The 25,456-nt window shown below is 47.8% G+C and overlaps 1 protein-coding gene across 4 annotated transcripts in view; it reads right to left on the bottom strand.

Moving 5' to 3' along the window:
- The window catches only part of ARHGAP21 (Rho GTPase activating protein 21), a 141,667-nt gene extending 121,396 nt beyond the window's left edge, over positions 1-20,271 (bottom strand). For all 4 annotated transcript variants that reach the window (XM_040434403.1, XM_040434405.1, XM_040434406.1 and 1 more), the window contains exon 1: positions 20,014-20,271. In XM_040434403.1, the coding sequence (XP_040290337.1) occupies positions 20,014-20,097 (84 nt within the window). In that variant the 5' untranslated portion in view covers positions 20,098-20,271. The remainder of the gene's footprint in view (positions 1-20,013) is intronic.
- Between the last annotated feature and the right edge of the window lie 5,185 nt (positions 20,272-25,456).

Raw genomic sequence — 25,456 nt, 5'->3', positions numbered from 1 at the left:
CTGCTGGTTTACCGGAGCACACCGTCGGAACGCAAGAGAGTATGAAGATAAAAGTTACATTACCGGACTCTACATCACTTCTACTATCCACTGCTTACTCTAATTTGGAAGGGGGGGGGTATTTCGAGCCGACAAATTCCCTTTAAAATTTCACGCAGTGAATCATCGCTTTGGTTGAAGTCGTCCATTTTGATCAGCTTTAGACTAATGTGCAATCCCCCCCCTCTACTCTGCAGGACGACCTGCTTCTGAGGGGCCGGGTGTCAAACCTCTTTACTCACCGCTAAGACAATGGTTATCAGAGTTCCTGCTCTCATCACCGTTCATTCTTCCACCGCACAAACCAAGGGGCGGAAGTTAATAAGTTACGAAAGTAACAAAAGGGCTTATTCTGAGCACTTGGTGGTTTTGTAAAACCAGATGTTTCCTTGTAGGGCTTACCACAATTTACATACTCCGGTCAGACCTCCTCAACAGGAGACTTCATGAACTGTGAGAAGCCTCAAGGACAGGGCTCTCGAGGGCACCTCTAGCAATTTCACATGTAGATTGTAAGCTCTTGCGGGCAGGGTCCTCTCCTCCTCTCTACCAGTCTGTTTTTATATTATGTGTAACCCCTACTTGATGCACAGCAGTCGGCACCATGAAATTAATGGAGCATTTAAATAAATAATAATACATTCAGCCACCTGCTAATCACTAGAATGGGCGCCATGTAATACTACATTTGAGGTTGGCCAAAAACATGGCTGGCTTCATTTTGAAAAAAGCTCTTTGAAAAGGGGTTGTTCAGTGGTATTACTATATCTTCTAAACCCCCAAAGAGGGTAAAAAAAATAAATAAAAAAAAAACTCACTCATCGGCACCGATCCCCACACCATTCCAGCCATGCTAGAGTCCCTGCCGATCTCCACTTCCTGACCCGACACATGAGATGTCTGCAAGGAATGGCGAGGTGAGTAATGATTTTTTTAACCCATGATGGCCCTTTTAAAAATAAAATTATCCCCTTGGACAACCCCTTTAAAAGGTCCCCATCTTTTGCACCTTCTGAGCTGGTCGGGAGCCACATTACATTGTTAACATTTGCTGATCAACATCCGACAACTGTTTTTTAGCATCCAAACTGGTATTTGGCAGTCGGGACATAGGTCAGTAATAAAGTAAAATTATATTGATGGACACACAGAATAGGACATAAAACAAACACTGGTATAAATAGTACAGAACATAAACTTTCCAAAGAAGAATTCATGAGCGCTCCCCTTTAAAAGGGGTCTGTAAATTTATATTGCTTGATAAATTTAGCGCACTTAGGCCTCATGCACATGACTGTATATTTTAGGTCCACACCCTATCCGCATTTTTCGCAGATTGAATGCAGACCCACTCTTTTTTATGGGGGCCGAAAAACTATAGAACATGTCCTATTGTTGTCCGTTTTATGCACACGGACGGCATCCGTATTTTGCAGACCACAAAAATGGATATGGTGAGAAGGAGGCCTCAGGTCACTTTCACACAGTCAGTGAGCAGTCAGTGTTTGATCAGTGATTGTGAGCCAAAACCGGGTGCGGGTCAAAAACACAGAACGGGTGCAAAATCTTTCCCTTAGGTCTGCGGAGGCTCCACTCCTGGTTTTGCCTCACAATCACTGATGGAAATCACTGACCAAACACGGACGGTGATAGAATTTTTTCCCTCCTAAAAGGAATGGAATTGCACCTGTTTTTTTTTATAATTCACATTTAATTCACGTTCACATCTGCTTTCCACAAAGTGCTCTGTCAATCAAAGGTCTTCTGTTAGTGTCACATTAACAAATGTCACTTTTAATAAACCGGATGTCAGTTTAATTAACAGAGAAGATCCCCGGCCTGCACCATCCGCAGTTACAGCTCCAGACAAGTAAATTACTCTTTATTAGGACGGAAAGCTCCATAAAAAAAAAAAAAACATTAAAGCAACTGGGAGACAAGTCATGTACGTACAATGCAGTAAAGCACCAGTAGGAGGCGCCTGGCTTTCCCGCAGCCCCATCACATAAGCGCACAGGCCACTGCCTCCCCCACAAGGTCGGCACTCAACACCTGCAAAACTCAGTCCCAGGATACACAAGGGATGTCCCGCCGCTTCCAAAAATCACACAATAGTCACCTCCATAGCCATGGACTGATTTGCGTAACGTGTCGGACCCCATGGGGGCGCGTCACGACTAACGCCGAGGGTTGAAATCTTCGTAGACGCCAAATGAAATGAAAAGGGGTTCCAAATTGTGGGAATCGGCAGGTGGAATTCTAGGTAGGCCTTGTCGGGGCACCGTATACTCGGGCTGAGCTCAATAGAAAGCCATGGGAACAGCGTACACTCAGGGGACAAAAACGAAGCACAATGCCGTCCTGTGAGACGCACCTTGAAAGCTCAGTCACGCAGGACAATGGCGGCATACCCCCACAACAATCGCCAGCGCTGACATAAATTATCGGAGAATTATTAGGTGGTTATGAATAATAATCCTGTCTGGAAACGCTATTGTCCCGGTGTCTCCCCTGCGGGAGGGGAACATTCCTTTACTCTCATATCATACGAGAGCATTAAATCCTAATTCCAGAGGCGAAGAGCTCAACAGATCGGCCCACTGAAAAGTCCTAGCAAAACGGAGCACAAAATACTAAATTACAAGTTATAGAAAACTTTAGTAACTTAACGGCCCGAAAGACTGTAACAAAGATACAAAAATCACAACCAGAAGAAAGAGGTGGAGGCGAAAAATGACAACTGTGAACACATTTTCACGTTGATTCTTTAAAAAAGGGGTTGCCCATTTTTATTTGCCCCCACCAGTAGTACCTCTGGAGAAATCCATACTCAACTGCTCCCCGTGCCTCGCTTCACTCGATGTCTGTTCTCGGTCTGTAAACTTCTACACAGACAGGGTTATGTGTGCTGCTGCAGCCACCTGGCCTCAGCGGTGGCATGTCCCTAAGGGCTCATGCACATGAATGTGGGCCTGAGCATTGTGGTCCCCAATGCACGGACACCGTCCATACCAAAAAAAATAAAAATATAATGTTCTATTTATTTATTTTTTTGCGGTGCAGAGACACAAACCGAAATGTTACGTCAGCGCTCCGCTGTGCTTCAGTGGCCTTCTGCTCCGTATCTTCCAGATTGTAAACCCATTCAAGTGTTTGCAGGGAGCAATACGGGCACGGAACAGGTCACTGCTAAGGCCAACTGTTGGTTGGAGCAACCCATGTGACCGCGTCCGTGCGGAAACTGACCTATGGGAACTGGAAGCCGGGAGTGACTGGGAGTAGGGATTTCTCCACAGGTACCGATGGCTGGGGAGCAAATTTTAAAAACAAACAAAAAATAAATAAATAAATCTAGACAACCCTTTTAAAGCTAAAAAATTTTTTTAGACAAATATAAAACTCAGATGAAAGCAATGTAGGTCTTAAAGCAGGGATGCTCAACCGACGGCCGCCCTCCAGCTGTGGCAAAGCAACAACTCCCAGCATGTCCTGATAGCCGTAGGCTGTCCAGGCATGCTGGGAGTTGTAGTTTTGCAACAGCTGGAGGGCCACAGATTAAGGCAGGGATGCCCAAAGGGTTGCACAGGATTAGAGAAATAGCGCCACAGCTGTCAGTGCGCTGTCACTGGTATTACAGCTCAGCTATACTGAAGTAAATGAGGCCGAGCTGCAATATCACACAGCCCGTCGATAGGTGTGGCACTGTTTTTGGAAGAAGGCAGCCATGTTTTTTTTTTTCTTTTCTTTAGTTCTGGATTAACACTTAACACTTTCCATGGACAATCCATTAGTTAACCTCCAGTTATGGTCACATACACACACCCCCCTCTCAGTAATGGATGCAACACTTTAGGATTGTGTCTTATGTTCTCCTCACATCCCAGGTCCTTAAAAAAAAAATTTAAAAAAAAAAATTTATATTATATATACACACACACACACTAAATCTTGCATATAAAAAAAAAACGGCTTTAATTACACCAATGAAACAAGGACGTATTCCAATGACGCAGAGCGCATACTTCCATCACTTCCCTCGCTAGAAAATAATTTTTTGAAAATCTGTTAAATTAGTAATCCGTTCCATCAAGTAGATTCCAATGTATTTTGGACAGCGCAGCCATCTTCTCCGAGTTTCTCGCACACAGCGGATTTCCCGCGACGCCTTCCTCCGCTGCGGAGAATTATTTCACCCGATTACAATGAGCCTGTTTTTTTCTGTAAGTGATATTTAGGTCAGACACAGCTTTGGGGAAGTCAGTGGTAAACATAGGTTTCCATTACGTACATTGTTAGGCCTCATTCACATATCCAGCGCACAATTTTAATGTGTTTTAATTTTTTTACTGACTGCGGGCGAGTGAAAGTCAAGGAGGCATGCACTTCTTTGGTCCGTGATGCAGACCAAACATTGAAGTCTATGGGTCCGTGAAAGAACCACTGACAAGGATAGCATCCATGTTCGGTCCGATTTTCACTGACCACTGGTAGGAGATGCTCTGGAAACAAATTTTCACCCGAGCAGTGTCTGTGGAATATAAATGACACACGGGGGGGCAAAAAACGGACACACAGATCAAACATGGATGATCCTTCACGGACATCTTCACAGATGAACCACGGATGGATTTTTCCACGTAGATCAAACGGACACTGAAATGTGAATGAGGCCTAACGATGTAAGGAGAATAAAATTGATTCATGGAAGGCTAGCCACGTTTCTTCTATAACTTTCTCCAAGGGTTTGAAGATGGGCAGATGCCTCACCAACCACCAATGTAACATCTGCATGCAATCTTCATCTTGGCCAAAAACAATTTTTTTTGATGATTTTCTCTAAGAAAAACTCTGAACTTATCCTTCTCCTTTTATTGGCTGAGCGGAACCTACGTGCAGGGGCGGACTGGGAACTTAAAGTGGCCCTGGAAAATCTAAAAAGTGGCCCCATGTTGCAGGCGGGTCCAAATCAAGAGGAAGTGGGGCAATGGAAGTAGGCAGGGCCTGCAATTCTGTATTGCAGCACAAAATACCGCCTCAGCAGAACCCAATACCATAGTGCAGTACAAAATACTGCCACCTGTGCCACAGTATTCAACCGTTTCACCGTCTTGAGGACATAGATACGGTTGAGTTCAGGAGGAAACCTGTGGCTGTTGACCAGGTGCAAAACTACCTGATGCTCCTAGCATTAATTAATGCTGAGAACATCAGATCATGATGTACCCGGTCAGTGACTGAGGGGAGGCTCAGGTAGCCCCGTGGGCATCAGCACATCGGGAAATTTCCCTGTAGGGTCTATGACTAATCCGCCCCTGCATAAGTGTCATGCTAACATTCAGCTGACCCTAAAGAATTTACCTAGACATCAAGAGAAGACAACCAAAAACACGGGCGAATTTCTATGGAGAGTGAAGGACAAATGGAGTATAACCCCCCCTAAAAAAAGTGAATACACGGGTGCCAAAAAACAAGGATCTTTATTCCATTTACATGTAACGCGTTCGGGGATTAAAAAGTGTCCATCTTCGGCCAAAAATGGACGTCTATTTCTATAGAGACTAGTCACACTTCACCCAGCCCCGAACACACTGAAGAACCAACAGATCAGGAGAAGTTCCTTCCAAAACTGACAATTCAGATATTAATACAATATGTGAATAACACCGGAGACATAAAAGGATTATTCTTATTCTAGAATAGAACAAAACCTCACAGAAATGACTCAGACAGTGAGCGAAGCTCTGGAGCCACTCACAACTATGAGAGTCTGACGTTGACCTCAATAGAAAAGTTGGATGTCAGCAGTCATCATTTAAAAATAAGGAGAATTATCTCCCTGGCGTCCCGGGACGTGTCCTGCCCTGCCCTATGACATCAGATTCCTAATAACGAGAACCAGAGAGCGAGGGTGACTTACCTGCCGACCAACCGCGAGCCAAGCTTCAGCTAAAACAGGCATTGCCAAGTAGCAGATCCGTACAATGACTCCGGTGTGGCAGCGACGGCACCTGACAGTCAGTATTCAGGAGGCTCTCGGCATCTGCCTCGTGAGTAATGATCTTCCCACGTACAGGAACTTTACACAAGGGCAGAATCTAAAGCTGATAATTGGCAAAAATTAAACCACTCCCTTTTTATTTATAGGCGCCTATTTTTTACCCGTCTCGGGCTCATACATTATACTTACGGCTTGTGCAACTCTCATTACTAATCTGCATAAACAGAAACCGACCCGGGACCGAGACTCCACCTTCAGGACGAGAGCGCGCCCAAGAGAGGATTAGAGAGAGCACAATATTGCCGGATGAAACCAGGGATCTTATCCATGACTGATAGATGGCGCTTCCTATCCGGTGTGCCTGATATTTCATCAGTTCCCACATACAGCATCCATGAAGCATGTACAGATGTAGCAGAGTTAACACACACACAGTTGGCGAGTTATCACATTTAGGGCTCATTCAGAGGACCGAATATTAGTGTCCGCATCCGTTCAGCAATTTGGCGGAATCTGACCCATTGATTTGAGGAGGCCGCAAAAAATATGCGGACAGCACACAGGGTGCATCAGCATCCGTACTTTTTCCGCGGTCCTGCAAGAAAGATAGAGCATGTCCTATTCTTGTCCGTTTTTGCGGACAAGAATAGGCATTTCTATCTCAGGGCTGGCCGTTCCGTGTTTTGCGGATCCGATGTCTGAATGAGCCCTTAGTTAATGTGTTATGACTATGGCTTAACTCTGCTACATCTGTATCTATGAAGCAGAAGAACAACATGCACACTACTGCTCCATTCATAGGATTCGGGGACCCTCTGTTCTCCAGAGCTGACATTTTTCACCTATCCTCAGGATAGGAAGATCTAATGGGTTCACTTGGCAGATGTCAGGGTAATTTGGGAACGTCAGGGAAACTGGGCAATTATCAGGGATGAGCATTTTTAGAAAAGCTTGTTCCCGATAATTGGCCCTCGTTCATCGGGGGATCCTCTGTAGGGATCTCTTGTCCCCATACAGATGAGATGATAGTTGCACATAAATGCAGCCCACAGCTGGTGACCAGGCAATAATCGGAAACATTTAGTTCATTCCCGATAATGGCCTGATAAATCAGCCTGTGTTAAAGGACCTTTATTCTCATTCCTAATCACTGCCCGACATGAACAGGTCCACCAATCAGCCGACAAACAAGCAAACATTCACTGACTGCACCGTTAACCATTTAATACACTTACCATGGGTTACCTAATGAAAAGTTTCATACTTACCTGCTCCCAACCGCTCGGGTCCTGACACCATTTTCTGGTCCCTGGCTCCTTTACCTTAGGCCAGGTATGAATTACAGTCACATATGCCTGCCAATTAATGGATTCGGAGGCGACGTGCCCATGAGCGGCATGTAACCAAGCAGTGCCACTTGGGGACATGTCACTGATGAGTACCTGGCCTGAAGTACAGTAGCCGAGGACCAGAAAATGGGGAAACACGACACCGGGCGCAGGACTGCAGTGGGGGAAGGGGGCAAGTATGAATTTGTCATGAGGTGAACACGTCACTGCTGAAGCCAGACGTTGGCTTCAGCAGCACAAGTGTCCATGCCCATACCCAGCCAGAAGTAAACAAGCCGAGGACCGGAAGATGGTAGAAGACGACCCAGGATCGTAGTGGGGGTAAGCAGACAAGTATGAATCATTCATTAGGTGATCCAAGCAAGGAGCCATAATAAGTCATTAATAATTCCCCAAAAATCCCTTTAATGTGGACATTAAGATCATGGTTTGTCGGCAGAACATCGCCCTGTGTAAATCGGATATACTGCTGACAATAAGTGAACTATGAAGTGTACTGTGTACTGGTTACCAGTACAAAATCTGGCAGCCTTCTTCACCTTTCCCCATTGACAACACCGTCACGCTGGTCAATGACCCGATTCTGAGGAAAAGGCTACCAAACCAAGTCATACAACCGAGCCCCATACTGTAAACCACGGGTGAAGGTGGGGGGGGGCACCACATAACATGACCCATATATAAAACCAGCAAAAAGCAGACGTCTATGAACGTGAGAGTCACGTCGCCCTCCTCCTGCACAAAACCACCGCAAAACACGTGTACTTACTGTTGTCATAACCTGGGAGGGTGTAACCAGCGCGGTCACCAACACCACTGCAGCCTGCAAGGTACAGAAAGACGAACGTCACCGGCGGAGCAAGTGATGGAGAGAAGATAGCCGGAGCATGTTATCTGCATGGAGGGAGGGAGATGAGCAGCACTAGAGGTGGCTGGCGTCTGCTTATCTCAGCTGCCTGATCAATGTTTAGCCAAACGGATAATCAGGCCGACCTTACAGATAGGAGATTGGAGGCTGCAAAAATAAAAAATAATAGGTTGCGGGATCCATCTTCTAAGTGGCCAGCTTAAAGGGGTCATCTGGTTCCCTATACTGATGACCTCTCCTCAGGAGAGGTCATCAATATCAGACCGGCAGGGGGTCCGACTCCCAGCATCAATAAAAGAAACTGGACAGCCCCTTCAACTGTGAAGCTGGATTTTTGGAGGCTTAGGTGGTCCTCATAGCCCACACAGTCCTGGAGATATCCCTGATAAAGTAAACCATTCACCCCAATCGCCCGTCCATACACTATACAATGGGTCCTCTGAAGCTATGTTTTGCTCTCACTTTAGATTCGTTAGCAAATTCTGCTCAAACTTCAAAATGGCGGCCTCCGTCATATTAAAGTGGTCGCTGGGCTGGGAGATTATGATATTCACAGCTGCAGCTTCCTATTTGTGTCACGTGTAAGGAAGCAGGTGAGGCCATGCATCAAAACGCTGCACAATTCAAGGAAGCTTGTACTCGGCGAGGTAAGGGCCCGGCCCCGAAGAACACGCACGTTCATAACAATGGCAGAAGGAGCCGTGTAAAGCTTTGGTGATGTAGCATGGGAACTGGAGCAAATAAATATGAAAAATACAGAGCATCCACGTACCACTCTGGATACAGACCGTTAAAGGGGTTGTCCAGTTTCAGGAAGAAACTGGACAACCCCTGGGATACGATTGAAATAAAGTACAGGTAGGTACTTGACAGATGCCACACCTCTGCTCCGCTTCTCCTAGATGGGCTCTACTTACCCTGCTGCAGCGGTGACGCCGTGTCGACACTTGACTGCTGCAGCCGATCACTGGTCTCAATGGTGCGCCAGGTGATTGGCTGCAGCAGTCACGTTATTGACATAAAAGCCACTGCTGCAGCCGGGAGAACCAGAGCAGAGGAGTTGGATCGGTCAGATACTTACCTGTGCTTTATTTCAGGCGGGTCTCAAATTTTATGATTGCGGCAGAGCGGCGCCGACACTTACGCCTTCACACCTCTCTGCAGAGCAGGAGATAAGCTTTACAGAAGGTTCAATGGAGTCTGGAACATGAGAAGCCAAGTCGTCTTCCTTCATGTGAAGGAGTAGAACAGACCTGTCAGTCATCCCTTGAAAGTAGTTTTACTGCAGGCCATAAAGCGAGATATTTGTCACATACTAGTCTGCGCGTAAACAAAAGCGCTTTGCGGTCTGCAAAACACGGATACTGGCATCGTGCGTCCAGCACTTTCCTGTTCCGCACTATCGCAGAAATGCAGAGGAATAGGACATGTTCTTTTCGCAGGGCCGCGGAACGGACATACGGATGCAGACAGCACACCGTGCCCTGTCCGCATCTTTTGCGGCCTCGCTGAAATGAGTGGGTCTGCACCCAACCTGCGAAGCAGATGCAGACCAAAAATACGGTCACGTGCATGGGCCCTTAATAGGGAGATAAGCAGGAAAACCTTCAAGTGCGGAGTATGATCCTCCAGAGATAAACCAAGAAACGTAACCATGCCGGGGCACGTCGTTATACGATCCAATGACAACTCGCAAAGGATGACTGTACGTTTTTGAAGCATAGCTAGCAATTCCCTAATAGACGTATCCAGGCCTACAACTGGTCCGTCAGGAGAGGAGCGCGACGACCCTGCACAGAATACAGGCTTCGTTCACAGCAGCCTCCATTCTGCTTAAAGGTGCAGACCCCTCCAATTAGGATTTGTCGCCTACGTAATCGCCTTCACAACGTAACCGTACAGCGATATATTAGGCTCTTCGGCTTGGTGGTCCTTATATATGGAAGCAATTATCTCGTTACATTGATTCACCAAAAGATCTGTAAAATATGAAGGCAAACGGACGTCCGTGCAAAGTACAAAGAGCAGGTGGAGCCCGGGGAAGAGGAACGCCATCGCTCATGGTATATCTATGGGCGCAGGGGTGTCTCCTGACAGTGCGTGCATCAGTAAGGAAAATATTAAGGGGGCGTCCGCCAAGCAGAGGGGGCATCAGCTTACTGAAAGTTTAGTTTTCGTCGTCTTTACAGACGTCAAGCTAGTTTCCACTTCTGAGCTCTTCCAGGGAGCAGAGACGTCAGACCTGGAATGTCCTCCATCCGTGGTTACCAGAAGGACGGAGGCAGAGTACACAGAGCAGATAAACAGTGCGGACGTTTGTCTAAGCATTCCCAGCAGGTAGCCCCCAGAACAATGATGGGGTGGGCGAGTGTAGAAGGAGCCGCTGTCTGGACCACGCCGCCATTGTTTGCTCACAATCTGTCTCTCTGGTAGCCGAGCAAACTTCATCTCCAGAGCCGACTGCTGGAAAGTGAAATGTACACCTCGTCCGTCACTCAGCGCCGACCTCAGGTCAATGCCTCGCGGACAACGGGGGTAACAAAACCCAAACATGGCCCACCCGCAGCAATGCTCCAAACCGGAAGAAAGGGGGAGCTCGTCTAAAGAGGACCCCCACCTTCTCCTCACAAGTAGGTTTTGATATTTTCTTTCCAAATGAAATGATTTGCTTAAAACATTTGCGACAGTGCCGTCTGCTCTTCTGTAATTCCTCCTGGAAATGCAGGAATAACCTGGCGCCATTTCTCTCGTCTAAAGGGTGCGTCCGTATGAATCAACGCTGTCCAATTAGAGCTGGCAGAATAAGGGGGCACCCACATGACCATATGTATTTCGAGGTCCGCAAGATACGGATGAAGTCCACGTTGCATCCGTAATTTTGTGGATCCACGTTTTGCGTACCACAAACTACACACAGTCATGTAAAGGCACCTTTAAACCATTTAAGGACGCAACCCAGATGGTAATGCAAGGCGAATTCATTCAAATATTTCCAGAAGGAATAACAGAGTTAAAGTGCACTGTACTTTTCAAGTCAGAGACAAAAGTTTAGATTGGTGGGGTCTGAGCGCTTAGACCCCCCACTGATCTTTAGAACAAGGGGCAAGAAGTGCTCGCTTAGCGCGTTCTCTCTCCGCACGAGCTGCAGGACAGTAAGCGAGACGGACTCAGTAGAAAGTCTGTGGGCCCGTCTCACTTCTGTCTAGTGCAGCAAAGAGATAGCGGTTGGTGGGGGGGTCTCAGTGCTCAGACCCCCACCGATCTAAACTTCTGATAGCAAACGTTTGCTGACTGTACAGAGTCACCTTAAATTAAGGCTCTGTGCACATTGGGGGAGAATCACTCCCTGCACTGCAGAGTTGTGGTTTCAAAAAGTTGCAAAATAGGGATCTGCGACTTTTTGGGATTAGGGGGTCATTTATTAAAACAGAAATACGCCTATATTAGGCGCATTTCTGGCGCAGAGGCCCACAATCTATGACTATTCCCCGCTTACGCCAGGTCTAAAAAAAGAGGGGGCGGCGTGGACGGAGAAAGGCCGGCAGGCCGTCTCATTCACTATTTTCTATGCCTGTTTTACGTAAGACAGCGAGAGAGTCACCCCACATTTAGAAGCAGCACCTCCACGCAACTTTGGCGATCTACCGCCAGTGCAGGGGCTCATTAACACCGGCATCTAAAGCACTGGTCGGTCTTAGAAAATGTGTCCCTAAGACTTTTTTAAAGGTGCAATGTCCACGAGGGGCGGCAGGGAAGATCTCGAGAAGCCTCTCTAGAGAAAAGCGTCATTAAAGAAACAAATTTATCAAACAATTTGATACATTTGGTGCAGATGACACCAGAATTCACCACATGATAAATACTTCCCACCACATACATCAGTCAGGAGGATCTCCTGATATATAGCCCCAGTGGCAACGTAATGGAAGGGAGAACATAAACTACATCAATGCAATAATCGCTCCATTTATCGCCATGGAGTCCTGATCTTTTAAAAAAATAAAAATAAATTTTAAATCTAAATTCTGAAAAGATTCTTTACTTGATATTCAGGTAGCGAGCATTCATTTCTGCTTTGTACTTGGACGCCTACCTTTCCCATCTCCTCCGCTGAGTGAGCTCTGCTGTGTAACAGTCCCGTTCTTGCACTGCGTCCTACCAGTGGTCTCTCCGCTCCTTATCTGCACTGTCAATAGTTATACTTTAACACTACTCCTCTCCCACTACCCCCAAACCTCCCACTTGTCCACTTCAGCTACAGCCTGCCCCATTGAAGGGGTTCTTCACCCCTGGGGGTCCTTTTAGGCAGACCCCCCGCCCCCACCCAGCGTGGTTAGATACACGGAGGGATTCATACTTACCTGATCCACAGCCACAGGGTTTGGGATCCATCGCAGCCACACTGCGGATCTCCGGAGTTGGCTTGGTCTTGGCAGCTGCAGCCAATGACTGGCTGCAGCAGTGACGTGACCCAGTGTCATGTCACATGGGGGGAGAGACATATCAATGGCCACGTGACCTGCATCAAGCTGGATGCTGAGGCAGGGAGACTGGAGATCTTGGGTGAGGCAGCGACGGAACCCAGTGGTCAGGGATCAGGTAAGTAAGAGGCCCTCCGCAGGTCCAACAATGCTGAGGGAAGGGGGGTCTACCCAAAAGGCCCATGGGGTGAACAACCCCTTTAAACCTTTACAATACCGGACCAGGCAGCAAACCAAATACACAAAAGGACATTATGAGAGAAGTAGTGAATCACAGGTGACCTCTGGACTGGGAGGGTGAGGACACAACCCCAAGAACCACAAGGCCCAGCACGAGCCATAGGAGGGGCAATCATTCAAGACACCCGGACAGAATTTTTTTTTTGCCTATAGCTGTTTACATAGAGTTTTTAGGCCACTTTCACACTAGCGTTTTTAGTGGATCCGGCTGGGTTCAGCAAAACCCTTCCATTACTAACAATACAACCATCTGCATCCGTTATGAACGGATCTGGGTGTATTATATTTAACATTGCCAAGACGGATCTGTCATGAACTCCAGTCAATGGGGGACGGATCCATTTTCTGTTCTGTCAGAGTTAAACGGATCCTTCCCCATGGACTTGCATTGTGGGTCATGCATCCCGTGACGGTTTGCTCTCCGGTATGAGAACGGAACGCGTTCTGTTCAGTTATGTTTTGTCCCCATTGACAATGAATTGGTTGGGGGGCGGAAGAGTTTTTTTCTGGTACTGAGACCCTATGACGGATCTCAGTACCGGAAAATAGAAACACTAGTGTGAACGTAGCCTTACTTGTGGCTTCTGCTGTGCTTTTTACCACAATCTTACAAATTGAAAAATTGGTTTGTAAAACCACTGTGGTTTCATTGATCTTTCACATTAAAGACCTCTAATCTCTCCTGACATCTGTTTTAGTAACTACCAGTACTTGGAAATAATTCTGGAACGTCTTTCCATATCACTAGGTTGTGTTTTTCCTCTATTATTCCTATTAGAAGCTTATGAAGTACTTGCCAGCAGGCTGCTATAAAGGTCCAGCAAAAAAGTCCAAATGGATCCAGCGAGTAAAGTTTAGAATTCTTTATTTCTTCATAAAAAATAATAAGTAAAACCTCCTGCAGGAAGATTACTTGTTTATATATTTTTTTTATTTTAAAGGAAGAAATAAGGAATCATTGATTTTACTCGCTGGATCCACTTGCTGCATCTATGCTGGGTGTGAACACCTTTACCACCCGAGAGCTGGACTTTGTTCTATTTGCAATGAAGGTCCGCGGCTCTGCACAGTCTGACACTATCCAATGTCCTTTAGGATATGAAAGAATAACGTAATAGCAGTAATGGCCTGACAGACCACAACTCTCATCATCAGCCCGCGTCTAATGGGATCACACGAATAGGGAAGGGGTTTCTCTTCCCCATAAAGGAGCAGGACGACATTTCAGGAACTGCTGCAGCTTCCAGTAGCTGCAGATCCACAGGGAATCGCCGCACCGCCACAATAATAATCCGGATCTGTTTCACTAACCTCCACTGACCTCGCCCTGACACTTTCAGCACTGGGGAGCCGCACATCTGCCAGATCACCACTGGATAGGGCGTCACGCCCTTTATGGGTCAGAAAAATATTAAGCAGCAGACTGTGGGCAGATTCATATCTCTCAGCGAGCGAGGATCTCAGGGGAACGACGACGATTCAGCAGAAGACAATATAACCCTGAACGTAGGCAGTAACATTCACTACAATCTGCTCCTGCCGTGCAACCATACAGAGCACTGGGAAAGCTGGGTAACCCTCTGCTGAGGAAGCCACAAGGGCAGCCTTACTGGACAACCATGGGGGGGGGGGGGGGGACAGGTTCGCACAGGGATGCAAAATAGGACTCCTTTCCAGAAACCGCACCTGGTCACGGCTTGCAACTTGGCTCCATTGGCAGAAGCTGCAATACCAAAGACAACCGGTGGCCAGATATATCGCTGCGCACTGCCCTATAAAAGGGAATGTGGATTTCACTTTGAGGGCCCCGTTCTAGAGACAGGCTGGCATAGCGATATGCCAATGTTTACAATGGGCTAACCCCTTTGAGAACATGCTCAAACCTCTGAAGGAACCTTCCTAAATCACACAAATACCACACACATAAGCGAGGTAAGTGTATATTCCCACGTGGCAGATTTACTGCAGGAATTAACACCAGTACCATTCCAGTGACGCACGTGGATTTCCTGCAACCCCACGAGCAAAGGTCATTTTAGGACAGCCTGCGCCCGCCAGTTCATGGAGAGAGCACAGGTGTCACAGAGGGCGACTCCGCATTAGGAGACCAGACGTGAAATAGTTCTGCTACTACATGAAACCAGTCAATGGCCGCTGGGTGCTCTATAGTAAACTGGGAAAAGACCCAAACCAGATTCTCCATCGTGCGGACGACTTCCTGCTCTGGATTTGGCAGCAGCGGAGCTGTGAAATCTGACAACCTGCATGCACCGCGGCGGAGCTGACAGTTGTGGTCTGGGTGAGTCAGCCGGCCACCTCCGGCAGCGCAGGGTCAACCTTTGGACGCTCCCTCGTCAGCCATTCACGTCAACCCCTCCCTCTGCAGACAAGATAAGTGCATTCATTGCCCCCAGATAGGACGGCAGAGGGAGGAGAAGGGACCACTGCAGACCACTCGTGGCCTCCTGCTATGTGCCATACACTTTAGATTATTATCAGCAACTACTCCTCCCATTATTACTATACAAGTGCATGCAAGGTTCGGCCAAGAGAGATTGTTGCCAGCTCAAACCCCCTTCACTGCAGCCACGACTGGCCTCAGTGGTATACCACCACCATGAAACCACTGAGACCAGTGATCAGACCTGGTGAGTTTATTAATATTTTTAACACCATGTCTGCCTTTCATCCCATTTTTTAACTTGGGAAACGCCCTTTTAAATAGAAGCCGTCACCTCACTTGACATCCCTGTTAGAAACTACTTGCAATCTCCATGTAATAACAATTCCGAAGTCTCTATTCTTCTATGTTATGTCATTCCTCTATTATTCCTACTAGAAATGTATGAATGACATGTCAAAGGTCCAGCTGGGTGTTAGCAGTTGGGGGGAAGGGTCCCTGCACAGTCCGACAGTATCCAATCAGTGCTGCCAGTGTCATACTGTGAAGGGGGACCCCCGCCCCCCCAACTGGACCCCCTAGTGCAGACTGCATTCATAAAATTCTAGAAGGAATAATGGAAGAATGGCACATCATACAGTCATAAGAATAGATGCTCCAGAATTGTTATTACATGGGGGGATGCAATTAATTATTAAATCAAACGCGTCAGAAGAGGAGACAGGCCTTTAAGGGATATTCCAATCTCATGATTTGTGGCATAGTGCCACAGATAGGAGTGGACCCCAGAGGTAGGAGCCACACCTATCCGCAGAAGTGAGCCCCTTTCGCTCTATTCACTGCTATGGGACGCCCAAAAAATAGTCAAACGGGTGAGCTCGGCTACGTTTGGAATTCCCATAGCTGCGCAAGCGCGACCACCTCTCCATTCACTTCTATGGGACTGTCGAAGTGGCCGAGTCAACGCTCTGCTATTTTCAGGACTCCCACGGCAGTGAATGGAGGGTGGTGGCGCTCAAGGAGATAGGAGAGGGTCCTAGAGGTGGGACCCGCACCCCTCTGACATTTCTGCCATATCCTAGCAACATACCACAAATCTTGAGATGGGAACCCCCCTGTAAGTCCAGTCCACTAGAGATTCTGTACCTAAATAATAAAAGACATCTAAAAGCGGAAATCTCTGCGGCGGCTCTCAGTCCAGGATGACGTCTCCGGTGAATTCTAAGGATAATCTTAAGACTCCAGCTTCCTACTTGAGGTGTGCGTGTTAAATAAGTCAACAGGACACACCCAACGCCGATGATGGAAGGAAAGAAAAATCACTGGATGGATATATTAGATTCATAGATCCTACAGGGATCCCCCCCCCCCCCCCCCTCGCTGGTTTCGGCCCGGGCTGCAGGAAGGAAAAGTCGCGCACTTGCCGAATGTCTTAATGAAAGAAAGGTTTATCCTTCAGCTGGCGAGCGCGTTGCAGAAGGGAGTTCACCAGAAATGCGAGGCAGATTATTATGTCAAGCGTAAAGCATTTAACCTGCTTCATTCCCAAGTCCGACGCTGCCGCCCAGGGCTTGTGCTGATCACTGGTGATAGGAGGCGGCGGAGAGTGATAAGGGGGGGGGGGGGGTAGGGGCCCAGCATGTGACAGCAGCGCTGCAGGCCCTCGCCGCCTCCTGGAAGACGCGCAGCTGCCGCTGGTGAGTGAAAGGTGCGGAAATTCACTGCTGTCTCCACCAGGCAAGTCAGTGCAGATCTGTCCTCGTGGAAGGGGCCCCTACATATACCACCATGGGTCCGACCAATGCAACCCCTCTATATGTGCCCCATCAGGGCAACCTGTAGGGCGGCCGCCCCTCTATTCGCCACGCTCTGGGTCTGGTGTTCGGCCACTGATCGCTGGGGGTTTCTGGAGTCAAACTGATCACAGGGCCAATCTTGGGGGGGGAAGGGGGCTTATAATGACAACCCATTTAAAGGGGATCTCTAAAATATCTTCTAGATCAGGGGTGCTCAACCTACGGCCCTCCAGCTGTTGCAAAAAAACAATTCCCAGCATGCCCGGGCAGCCTACAGCTCTTAGGGCATGCTGGGAGTTGTCGTTTTGCAACAGCTGGAGGGCCGCAGGTTGAGCATCCCCGTTCTAGATAATGGCTACAAAATATCTGAAGGAAACGGACAAGAACCCAAACCTTGGATGCTGGTTGGAGATTTCAATAACTAAAGCTACTTTCACACTAGCGTTAAAGTTTTCCGGTATTGAGATCCGTCATAGGGGCTCAATACCGGAAAAAAAACGCTTCAGTTTTGTCCCCATTCATTGTCAATGGAGACAAAACTGAACTGAACGCTCCAAAATGCATTCCGTTCAGTTCAGTTCCCAGACCGGAGAGAAAACCGCAACATGTTGTATTTTGCTTTCCGTCCTGGGAAAAACGGATCCGGCATGACCCCTAATGCAAGTCAATAGGGATGGATAAGTTTTCTCTGACAATAGAAAACGGATCCGTCCCCCACTGACTTTCAATGGAGTTCATGACGGATCCGTCTTGGCAATGTTAAAGATAATACAACCGGATCCGTTCATAACGGATGCAGATGGTTGTATTATCAGTAACGGAAGCGTTTTCTTTGCCGAAACCTGCCGGATCCAGCAAAAACACTAGTGTGAAAGTAGCCTAAGACCGCCTAATCTTCTACCAGCAGTGGAGGAGGATCCGAGAATTAAGGGGTATTCCGATCTTATCACTAGGATATATCATCACTTTAGGATCAAATGCTGCTGCCCCCCCGGCGATCCTGAAAACGCAGGGTCTGTGGCGCTCCCCTTGCTGACGCTTATGGTGCCGGCTGCAATTCTCTGCACAGCTGGGTGGTCAACGGCCCAGGAGAAACGTACGAGGGGCTGTAGTGCGCCCTTAAAGGGGTTCTCTCACTTTCGGCAAGAGGCATTTATCATGTAGAGAATATTAGCACAAGGCACTTACAGATATATTTATACTGTCCATCGTGCGTGTCCGTTTTTTGGTGCGGATACGGGGGGGGGGGGGGAGAAAAAAAAAAATCACAAGGCGAAAATGCCCTTTTTTTTTTACTAGAGTAAACATTTGTTGGTTACAAAAAAAGAAAACATTGAAATCACAGGTCAAAAGCCACAAAAAAAAAAAAAACACGCATAACACAAACTTTGTAGGTGGATTTTCAAAATCCGTGCTGTAATACCGCCTTAAATGTGTTACATCCGTGTTGCTGATCTGGTGGCTTCCATGACTCGGGGTGGTGCCACCGACTACAGTGTGACACACAGATACAGGGTCGCGTCCCCCCGGCTCCAGCAATGTAACATATGGCGGTGATACTATGTGACAGCACTAGTGCGAAAACACAGCAGCTGGCAACATAGCAGAGGCCAAGTAACAACCTGTCCGCACAAGATCTCACCCCCCCCCTCTCTCCCGAGGAAGATGCTCCACGGAACGGCAGGATACTGACCATAGAGAACAGACACACGACCTTACCACCCCCTCCAAGAGGTTCTGCAGCAGACGTGTACACCAGCAGCCAGCGCCTTCTATTAATGCAACTTACATCAACAATCCGGGCAATTCGCACAGCGCAGTAATGAGAGGAGATCTCTGCGCTTTTACAGGAATGTACCCCAGGGATCAGTCACTGGAGGACGGGGTTCTTCTTTAGGCTGAAATCACACAGGGCTCCAAAAAAGAAAAAAAAAAAGAAAACTGCATGTGTGATTCCTGCCTTAGAGAGGATTTCTTCCCTCTGCAAACAGCGCCACCGATGTCCACAGGCGGCATCCGGTACTGCGGCTCACCTCCGTTCATATCATTGGTCCTGACATGCAATACCAGACACAGCCTATGGACAAAAGTGGCGGCGTTTCCGGACAGAAAAAAATATAAAAATAAAAATAAGGACTACTTTTTCAGCGGACTGGTACCACCCCGCATAATGACAGCTCAAGCCTTAATTGACACATCACGGTCACCAGCAAATACAAACTACAACGCCATCGGATCCAGGCCAAAACCAATAAACGATTTCAGCCCAGGACTTCTTTAGTGACATCACCACCACAATAATAGATCAAGCAGAACGACCCCAACATTTCATCAGAGGAGCTCAATTATTTCAGATAGGGAGGTCGGGGGGGGGGGGGGGGGGGGTACATGCCATTGCTGGTAGGTGCCCGCCAATAAGATTTGGCACCTACAGCTTATTAACCAGAGTCAATTATCTGTCAGCCCCCCTCGTTATTGGAGGAACCAGGCACAAAGAATATATAGGGCTGTCCAGAACACCCCCTCCCTAAAGAGGTTCTGCAGCAGCTGAGCCAGCCCGCTCCAGTCTGACACTTGTCTGAATGCACTGGCTGCCCAAGAATAAAAAGGAATTAAAGGGGAGGAGCAACAACTTTGGGGGGGGGGGGGATAGACAATGTGGGTTACTCCTGGCAGGGAGGCCACACTGGGGACTGTCCCCGGGCACTGCTGGGACAAGGCATTGTGTGCACGGGGTCCTATGGACCGCTAGGATAGGAGGTGAGCAGCGGCTTACCCCCAGCGGCAACACCGAGCCCCCCCTCTCCGGAGCCCCACAGGTGGCCTACACCGCGTCCTCACCTCCTCAGTGCCCGGACCAATGTGCTGCTGCTGCTGCTGCCTCTCGCCGTCTCCCTCAGGTGGAGCTGTCCGGCGGCTCGCCATGATTCCCCGTGCGGATTACCAAGGAGAAGCGAAGGAGTCCACATTGGAGGGAAGGAAGGAGAGCGGTGACATGGAGCAAAAGCGGAGCGGTCACCGGGGCACCGTGCTGCGGAGGAGCCGGGGCAGCAGGACTGCGCTCTGCCGGAGAACCGCGGACATCGTGTCACCCGCTCCCCAGTGTACAGAGAGTGTGTGTGTGAGCGAGGGGCGCTCTGAGAGCGGGAGGGGGCGTGGTTCCGGAGCTCTGGCCAATCGGGAGGCGGTATCCGTGTCACCTTCCCCGCCCACCTACTTTAACCTTTTCGGAGGCGGCGGTGGGATTTTTTATTTATTTTTTTCTAACGCCTTTGGCGAGTACGTGGGGCTTTAGTCGGCTCTAGCGGCGAAGAGGTTAAGAAAAGGAGGCGGGGTAAATGACGCCAGTAACACCGAGGCATGAAAACTGGGCGGGGTGAATGACGTCACCCACCTGAATGTTTAAGAAGTGGGTCGGGGAGCCCTGTAGGCGTTTAGGGTAGCTGCTCTAGGGGAGGGCGGTCATTGCCGCTGAGCGCGAGGCCAGAGGGCTGGACCGAACTGTGTAGCCGATGGCAGGTGTCTATGGACATGCCCTTGAAGGCGTCCATGGTGGAAGCTGTGTCTTTAGTCTTCACTCTCTGATTGCTGTCAGTGAATGGGAATAGTCATGTTTACCTGCACAAGCCTTCTCACAGCCTGCATGGAGACATGGGCGCAGACTGGAGAGCCTTGTGCTGCAGATGTGCTCTGTAAATCCTTGATATACAGTCATTGTCAATAGTGAGGCAATTGAAGCCCACTAAGTGAAAATGTAATCCGCCGTGAAGCCGAATTTCCTCGTGCGTCGTGGTAGCGAATTGATTTTCCCTGAATAGCGGTAAAAAATAACAAAATCATATCTCATCCTTGTGATCGCAACGAGCCGCCGCCGCCATCTTGATTGAAGATCTTGCATGAAAGCCTGTCCGAGGCGACGTATGACGTCACCACGGGCCGCGCCAGATCTTCAATAAAGAATGCAGCGATCAAACGGATGAGGTAAGTATGAGTTTTTATTTTACATTCTGTTATTATTTAGCAGCTGTAAAGGACGGCATCTGAGGGGGAAGGGGGGGGTCACAATCGCTGCTCCCTGTCATTGCGCCCGCGACTTACAAAGAAATGCTCTTTTTTTGTAAAGTTCAGCGAAGCAGCCGAATTTTATTTTACAATACTTCGCTCATCTCTAATTGTGAACCCTCAGCTGTGAGAAGTATCAGTTCTGCAGGGTAGAGCAAGCAGAGATCTTGAAAATGGTGCCAAATGGAAATACAAAACCATGTAAGGGCTCGTATTTTATTTCCGTGTCCATTCACTTCAATAGGGCAGGAAAAAAAAACGAATGACTCCATGTGCGTTCCATTTCCAAATGTCTATTACACAAAAAAATTTAGCGTGTTCTATTATTGTCCGCATTACGGACCAGGATAGGACTGTTCTATTAGGGGTCGGCTGTTCCGTTCTGCAAAACACATACGGTCGTGTGCATGAGCCCTGAGGGTAAGATCCCACTAGAGATTGAGAGAAGCAGTTATGGTTTCCGCCATGGGTTTTCCTTTTGATCTGAATTGAGCAGGTTATGGGCTCGTTCACATGAACGTTTTTTGCGTTCCATATACGGAACCGTTCATTTCAATGGTTCCAAAAAAAAAAACGGAATCTACTCCGTATGCATTCCGTTTTTCCGTTCCGTTCAAAGATAGAACATGTCCTATTATTGCCCGCAAATCACGTACCATCGCTCCATTCAAGTCAATGGGTCCGCAAAAAAAAGGGAACACATACAGAATGTATGCCGTTTTTTGAGGAGCCATCTATTGAAAATGTTATGCCCAGCCCAATTTTTTCTATGTAATTACTATATATGCCATACGGAAAAACGGAATGGAACCGGAAACACTACTGAAACGAAAAACGGATCCATTAAAAACAGCCCGCAAAACACTGAAAAAGCCATATTGGTCATGTGAACAAGCCTTATCTCTTTCGGTGACGTCATCGGCGCAGGCGCACTGAGGGAGTGCTGAGGAGGCGAGCCTCCTTCTCTCAGAGCGCCTGCGCCGAATCAAGACAGGCGCACGATTTTTAAAATGCAGACATGACCAGCTGGAGGAGGACATCGCGGCTGGCCCTGTCAATCAACAGGAGGAGGGGGCGGTTTTTTGCGGCTGCTACCAGCAAGTAGACGCCCTACTTGCTGGTAGACAGGTAATTAAATCATGCTGGTAGACAGGTAATATATCATAAAAGTACGTTTTTTGCCAAATCTACTGAACGAAAATGATTAATAACATAATGTATAGATATATCGCAGGATAGGGATTATAAGTACACCAAAAAAAATATCAGTTTAGTGGGGTGACAGAAGCCCTTTAATAATCTGGAACCACAGTAGTGCTGAATAGTCCGCACTATAAGGGATATATCAATATATTCTATTAGTAGTCAGATATCTTCCAATTTAAAACAATGTCAGGTAGTCTCCAGTCTAAAGCGCAAGCCGGCGCTGACAATATTCGGAGCGGCGTCCCGCTGTATACTTCAAAGAATGCGTTCGCTTACTCTCGCAAACACATGCGATCTTACTCGGAGGGCTTCAATGGATTCTCCTGCCCTCTACACGGTGCGCCGGTCTCAAGGGCTCTCAGTTAGCAGAAGATCCACGTGGACCCGCTGAGGATACAGGCTTCCCCTCGTGCAGCAGGCGAATGGAGTCTGCAGGATGGTGAATTCTACTCCTCCTTAGTTGGTAAATAATGGTGTGTCTGTATTCCAGTCCTGTATCCTCAGCGGGTCCACGTGGATTGCCATTCTTGGCGCGGGATCTTCTGGTAACTGAGAGCCCTTGAGACCGGCGCACCGTGTAGAGGGCAGGAGAATCCATTGAAGCCCTCCGGGTAAGATCGCATGTGTCTGCGAGAGTAAGCGATCGCATTCTTTGAAGTATACAGCGGGACGCTGCTCCGAATATTGTCAGCGCCGGCTTGCGCTTTAGACTGTAGACTACCTGACATCTGACTACTACTTGAATATATTGTTATATCCCTTATAGTGCGGACTATTCAGCACTACTGTGGTTCCGGATGATTAATATCCCATTTGGAAACTATTGATGGACTATTGCAATATTTGCACTACTGGTTGTAATATACTCTGCATTATTGTCCTTGGTAATCACTATTATTGCTGCTAAATTAATCAACTAATATAGATTTTAGGATATCGATTTATTTTAGATTCATATTTATTAATAAATCCTACTGTTCTCAATACTACAGAGAGGGCCCCACTATTACTTACTTATTATAGGTAGAAATGTATTAACCCTTTATGCCGGGGACCACTGCACCCCAGGTCTTGAGTTGTTCCCTTACAATCGAAATGTTGAACTTCAGAACTGACTGTGCCCGGACATCTTGGCGCGGGTCAGTGTCCTTGCAAATGAAAGGGGTTGTACCAAGTTTGCAGGTTATCCCCTTGCCACAGAGTCAGGGATAACTGGCTGATCGCTGGGACCTCCATCGATCCCAAGAACGGGGGTCCTGTTCCCCTAATCTGATGTTCCCTGCTGCTCTATTCATTCTTTTTGGGACTACCTGACATAGCCGAGCGCTGTCGGTTGCCATCTCCGGCAGTCCCATAGAGAATGAATGGTGGAGCGGGGCAGATGCCTGAACTGCTGCTTCATCACATTGGGGGAACGGGACCCCTGTTTTCAGGATTGGTGGGGGTTCTGGCAGTCGGACCCTCAGGGATCAGCTAGTTATGCCCTATCCTATGGATAGGGGATAACGTGCAAACTTGGCACAACCCCTTTAAGCTGGATGATCGCCACCTTCTCATGATGCGTACCCGGCTGACTGATGCCAACTATTGGTAGATATTTTTGGAAGGCTTCATCTTACAGATCTGCATCCCATCCATGGAAGCCCAGACCCGGCCACAGATCAGGGCAGAGATCGATCAGCTGTACCTTCCCAGCCGTGAACAAGAAGATGTCTGAAATCCCTATTGTGCGACCAGCTTAAAGGGGTCCTCTGCTTACTGCATACATTTCAAGAATGCCATCAGCTGATATGTAATGGAGTAAGAATCCACTATATCGTTTCAGTTCTTACCTTATCCCTCATGGAGATCCTCCGCTGCCCATGGGTCATGATGTAAACAACTTGCGGTGGCCATACTGTAGCTTTCCCAAGACGGTGTGGCTTCTACTGCGCAGGCGCCATCTTGGGAAAGGTGTGGGCGCTGTGGTTTGTTTATATCAGCCATGGAGGGGATCTCCATGCAGGATAAGGTAGACTCTGAAGCAATGCTGTGGTTTCCTTTACACATTACTGTATGGCATTTCTGAAATGTATGCACAAAGTGGACAACCCAAAGTGGACACAAAGAAGATTTTTACAGGGTTTGTTCAGCCCCTTTAAAGGGGTTCTCTGGTTAAAGGGCATCTGTCAGCAGATTTGTACCTGACCTGTTCCATGTGCACTTGGCAGCTGAAGACATCTGTGTTGGTCCCATGTTCATATGTGTCCGCATTGCTGAGAATTTCTTTTATTATATGCAAATGAGCCTCTAGGAGCAACGGGGGCGTTGCCGATACACCTAGAGGCTCAGCTCTCTCTGCAACTGCTGCACTTTGATTGACAGGACCTGGCAGTGAAAAACCCATTATAGACACCCTAATATAAGAACTTGTGCCAGGATAGGGGGTAAGTGTCTGATCGGTGGGGGTGTGACCCCTGGACTCCTTACCATTCAGGAGAATTGGGGCTTCCTTCCTACACTGCGTGCAGAATTATTAGGCAAATGAGTATTTTGACCACATCATCCTCTTTATGCATGTTGTCTTACTCCAAGCTGTATAGGCTCGAAAGCCTACTACCAATTAAGCATATTAGGTAATGTGCATCCCTGTAATGAGAAGGGGTGTGGTCTAATGACATCAACACCCTATATCAGGTGTGCATAACTATTAGGCAACTTCCTTTCCTTTGGCAAAATGGGTCAAAAGAAGGACTTGACAGGCTCAGAAAAGTCAAAAATAGTGAGATATCTTGCAGAGGGATGCAGAACTCTTAAAATTGCAAAGCTTCTGAAGCGTGATCATCGAACAATCAAGCGTTTCATTCAAAATAGTCAACAGGGTCGCAAGAAGCGTGTGGAAAAACCAAGGCGCAAAATAACTGCCCATGAACTGAGAAAAGTCAAGCGTGCAGCTGCCAAGATGCCACTTGCCACCAGTTTGGCCATATTTCAGAGCTGCAACATCACTGGAGTGCCCAAAAGCACAAGGTGTGCA

Source organism: Bufo bufo, chromosome 5 (assembly GCF_905171765.1).
Source record: "Bufo bufo chromosome 5, aBufBuf1.1, whole genome shotgun sequence".
In the NCBI taxonomy this organism is placed as follows: domain Eukaryota; kingdom Metazoa; phylum Chordata; class Amphibia; order Anura; family Bufonidae; genus Bufo; species Bufo bufo.
Note: the sequence above shows the minus strand (reverse complement) of the source record. Positions and strands in the feature narration are given on the sequence as shown.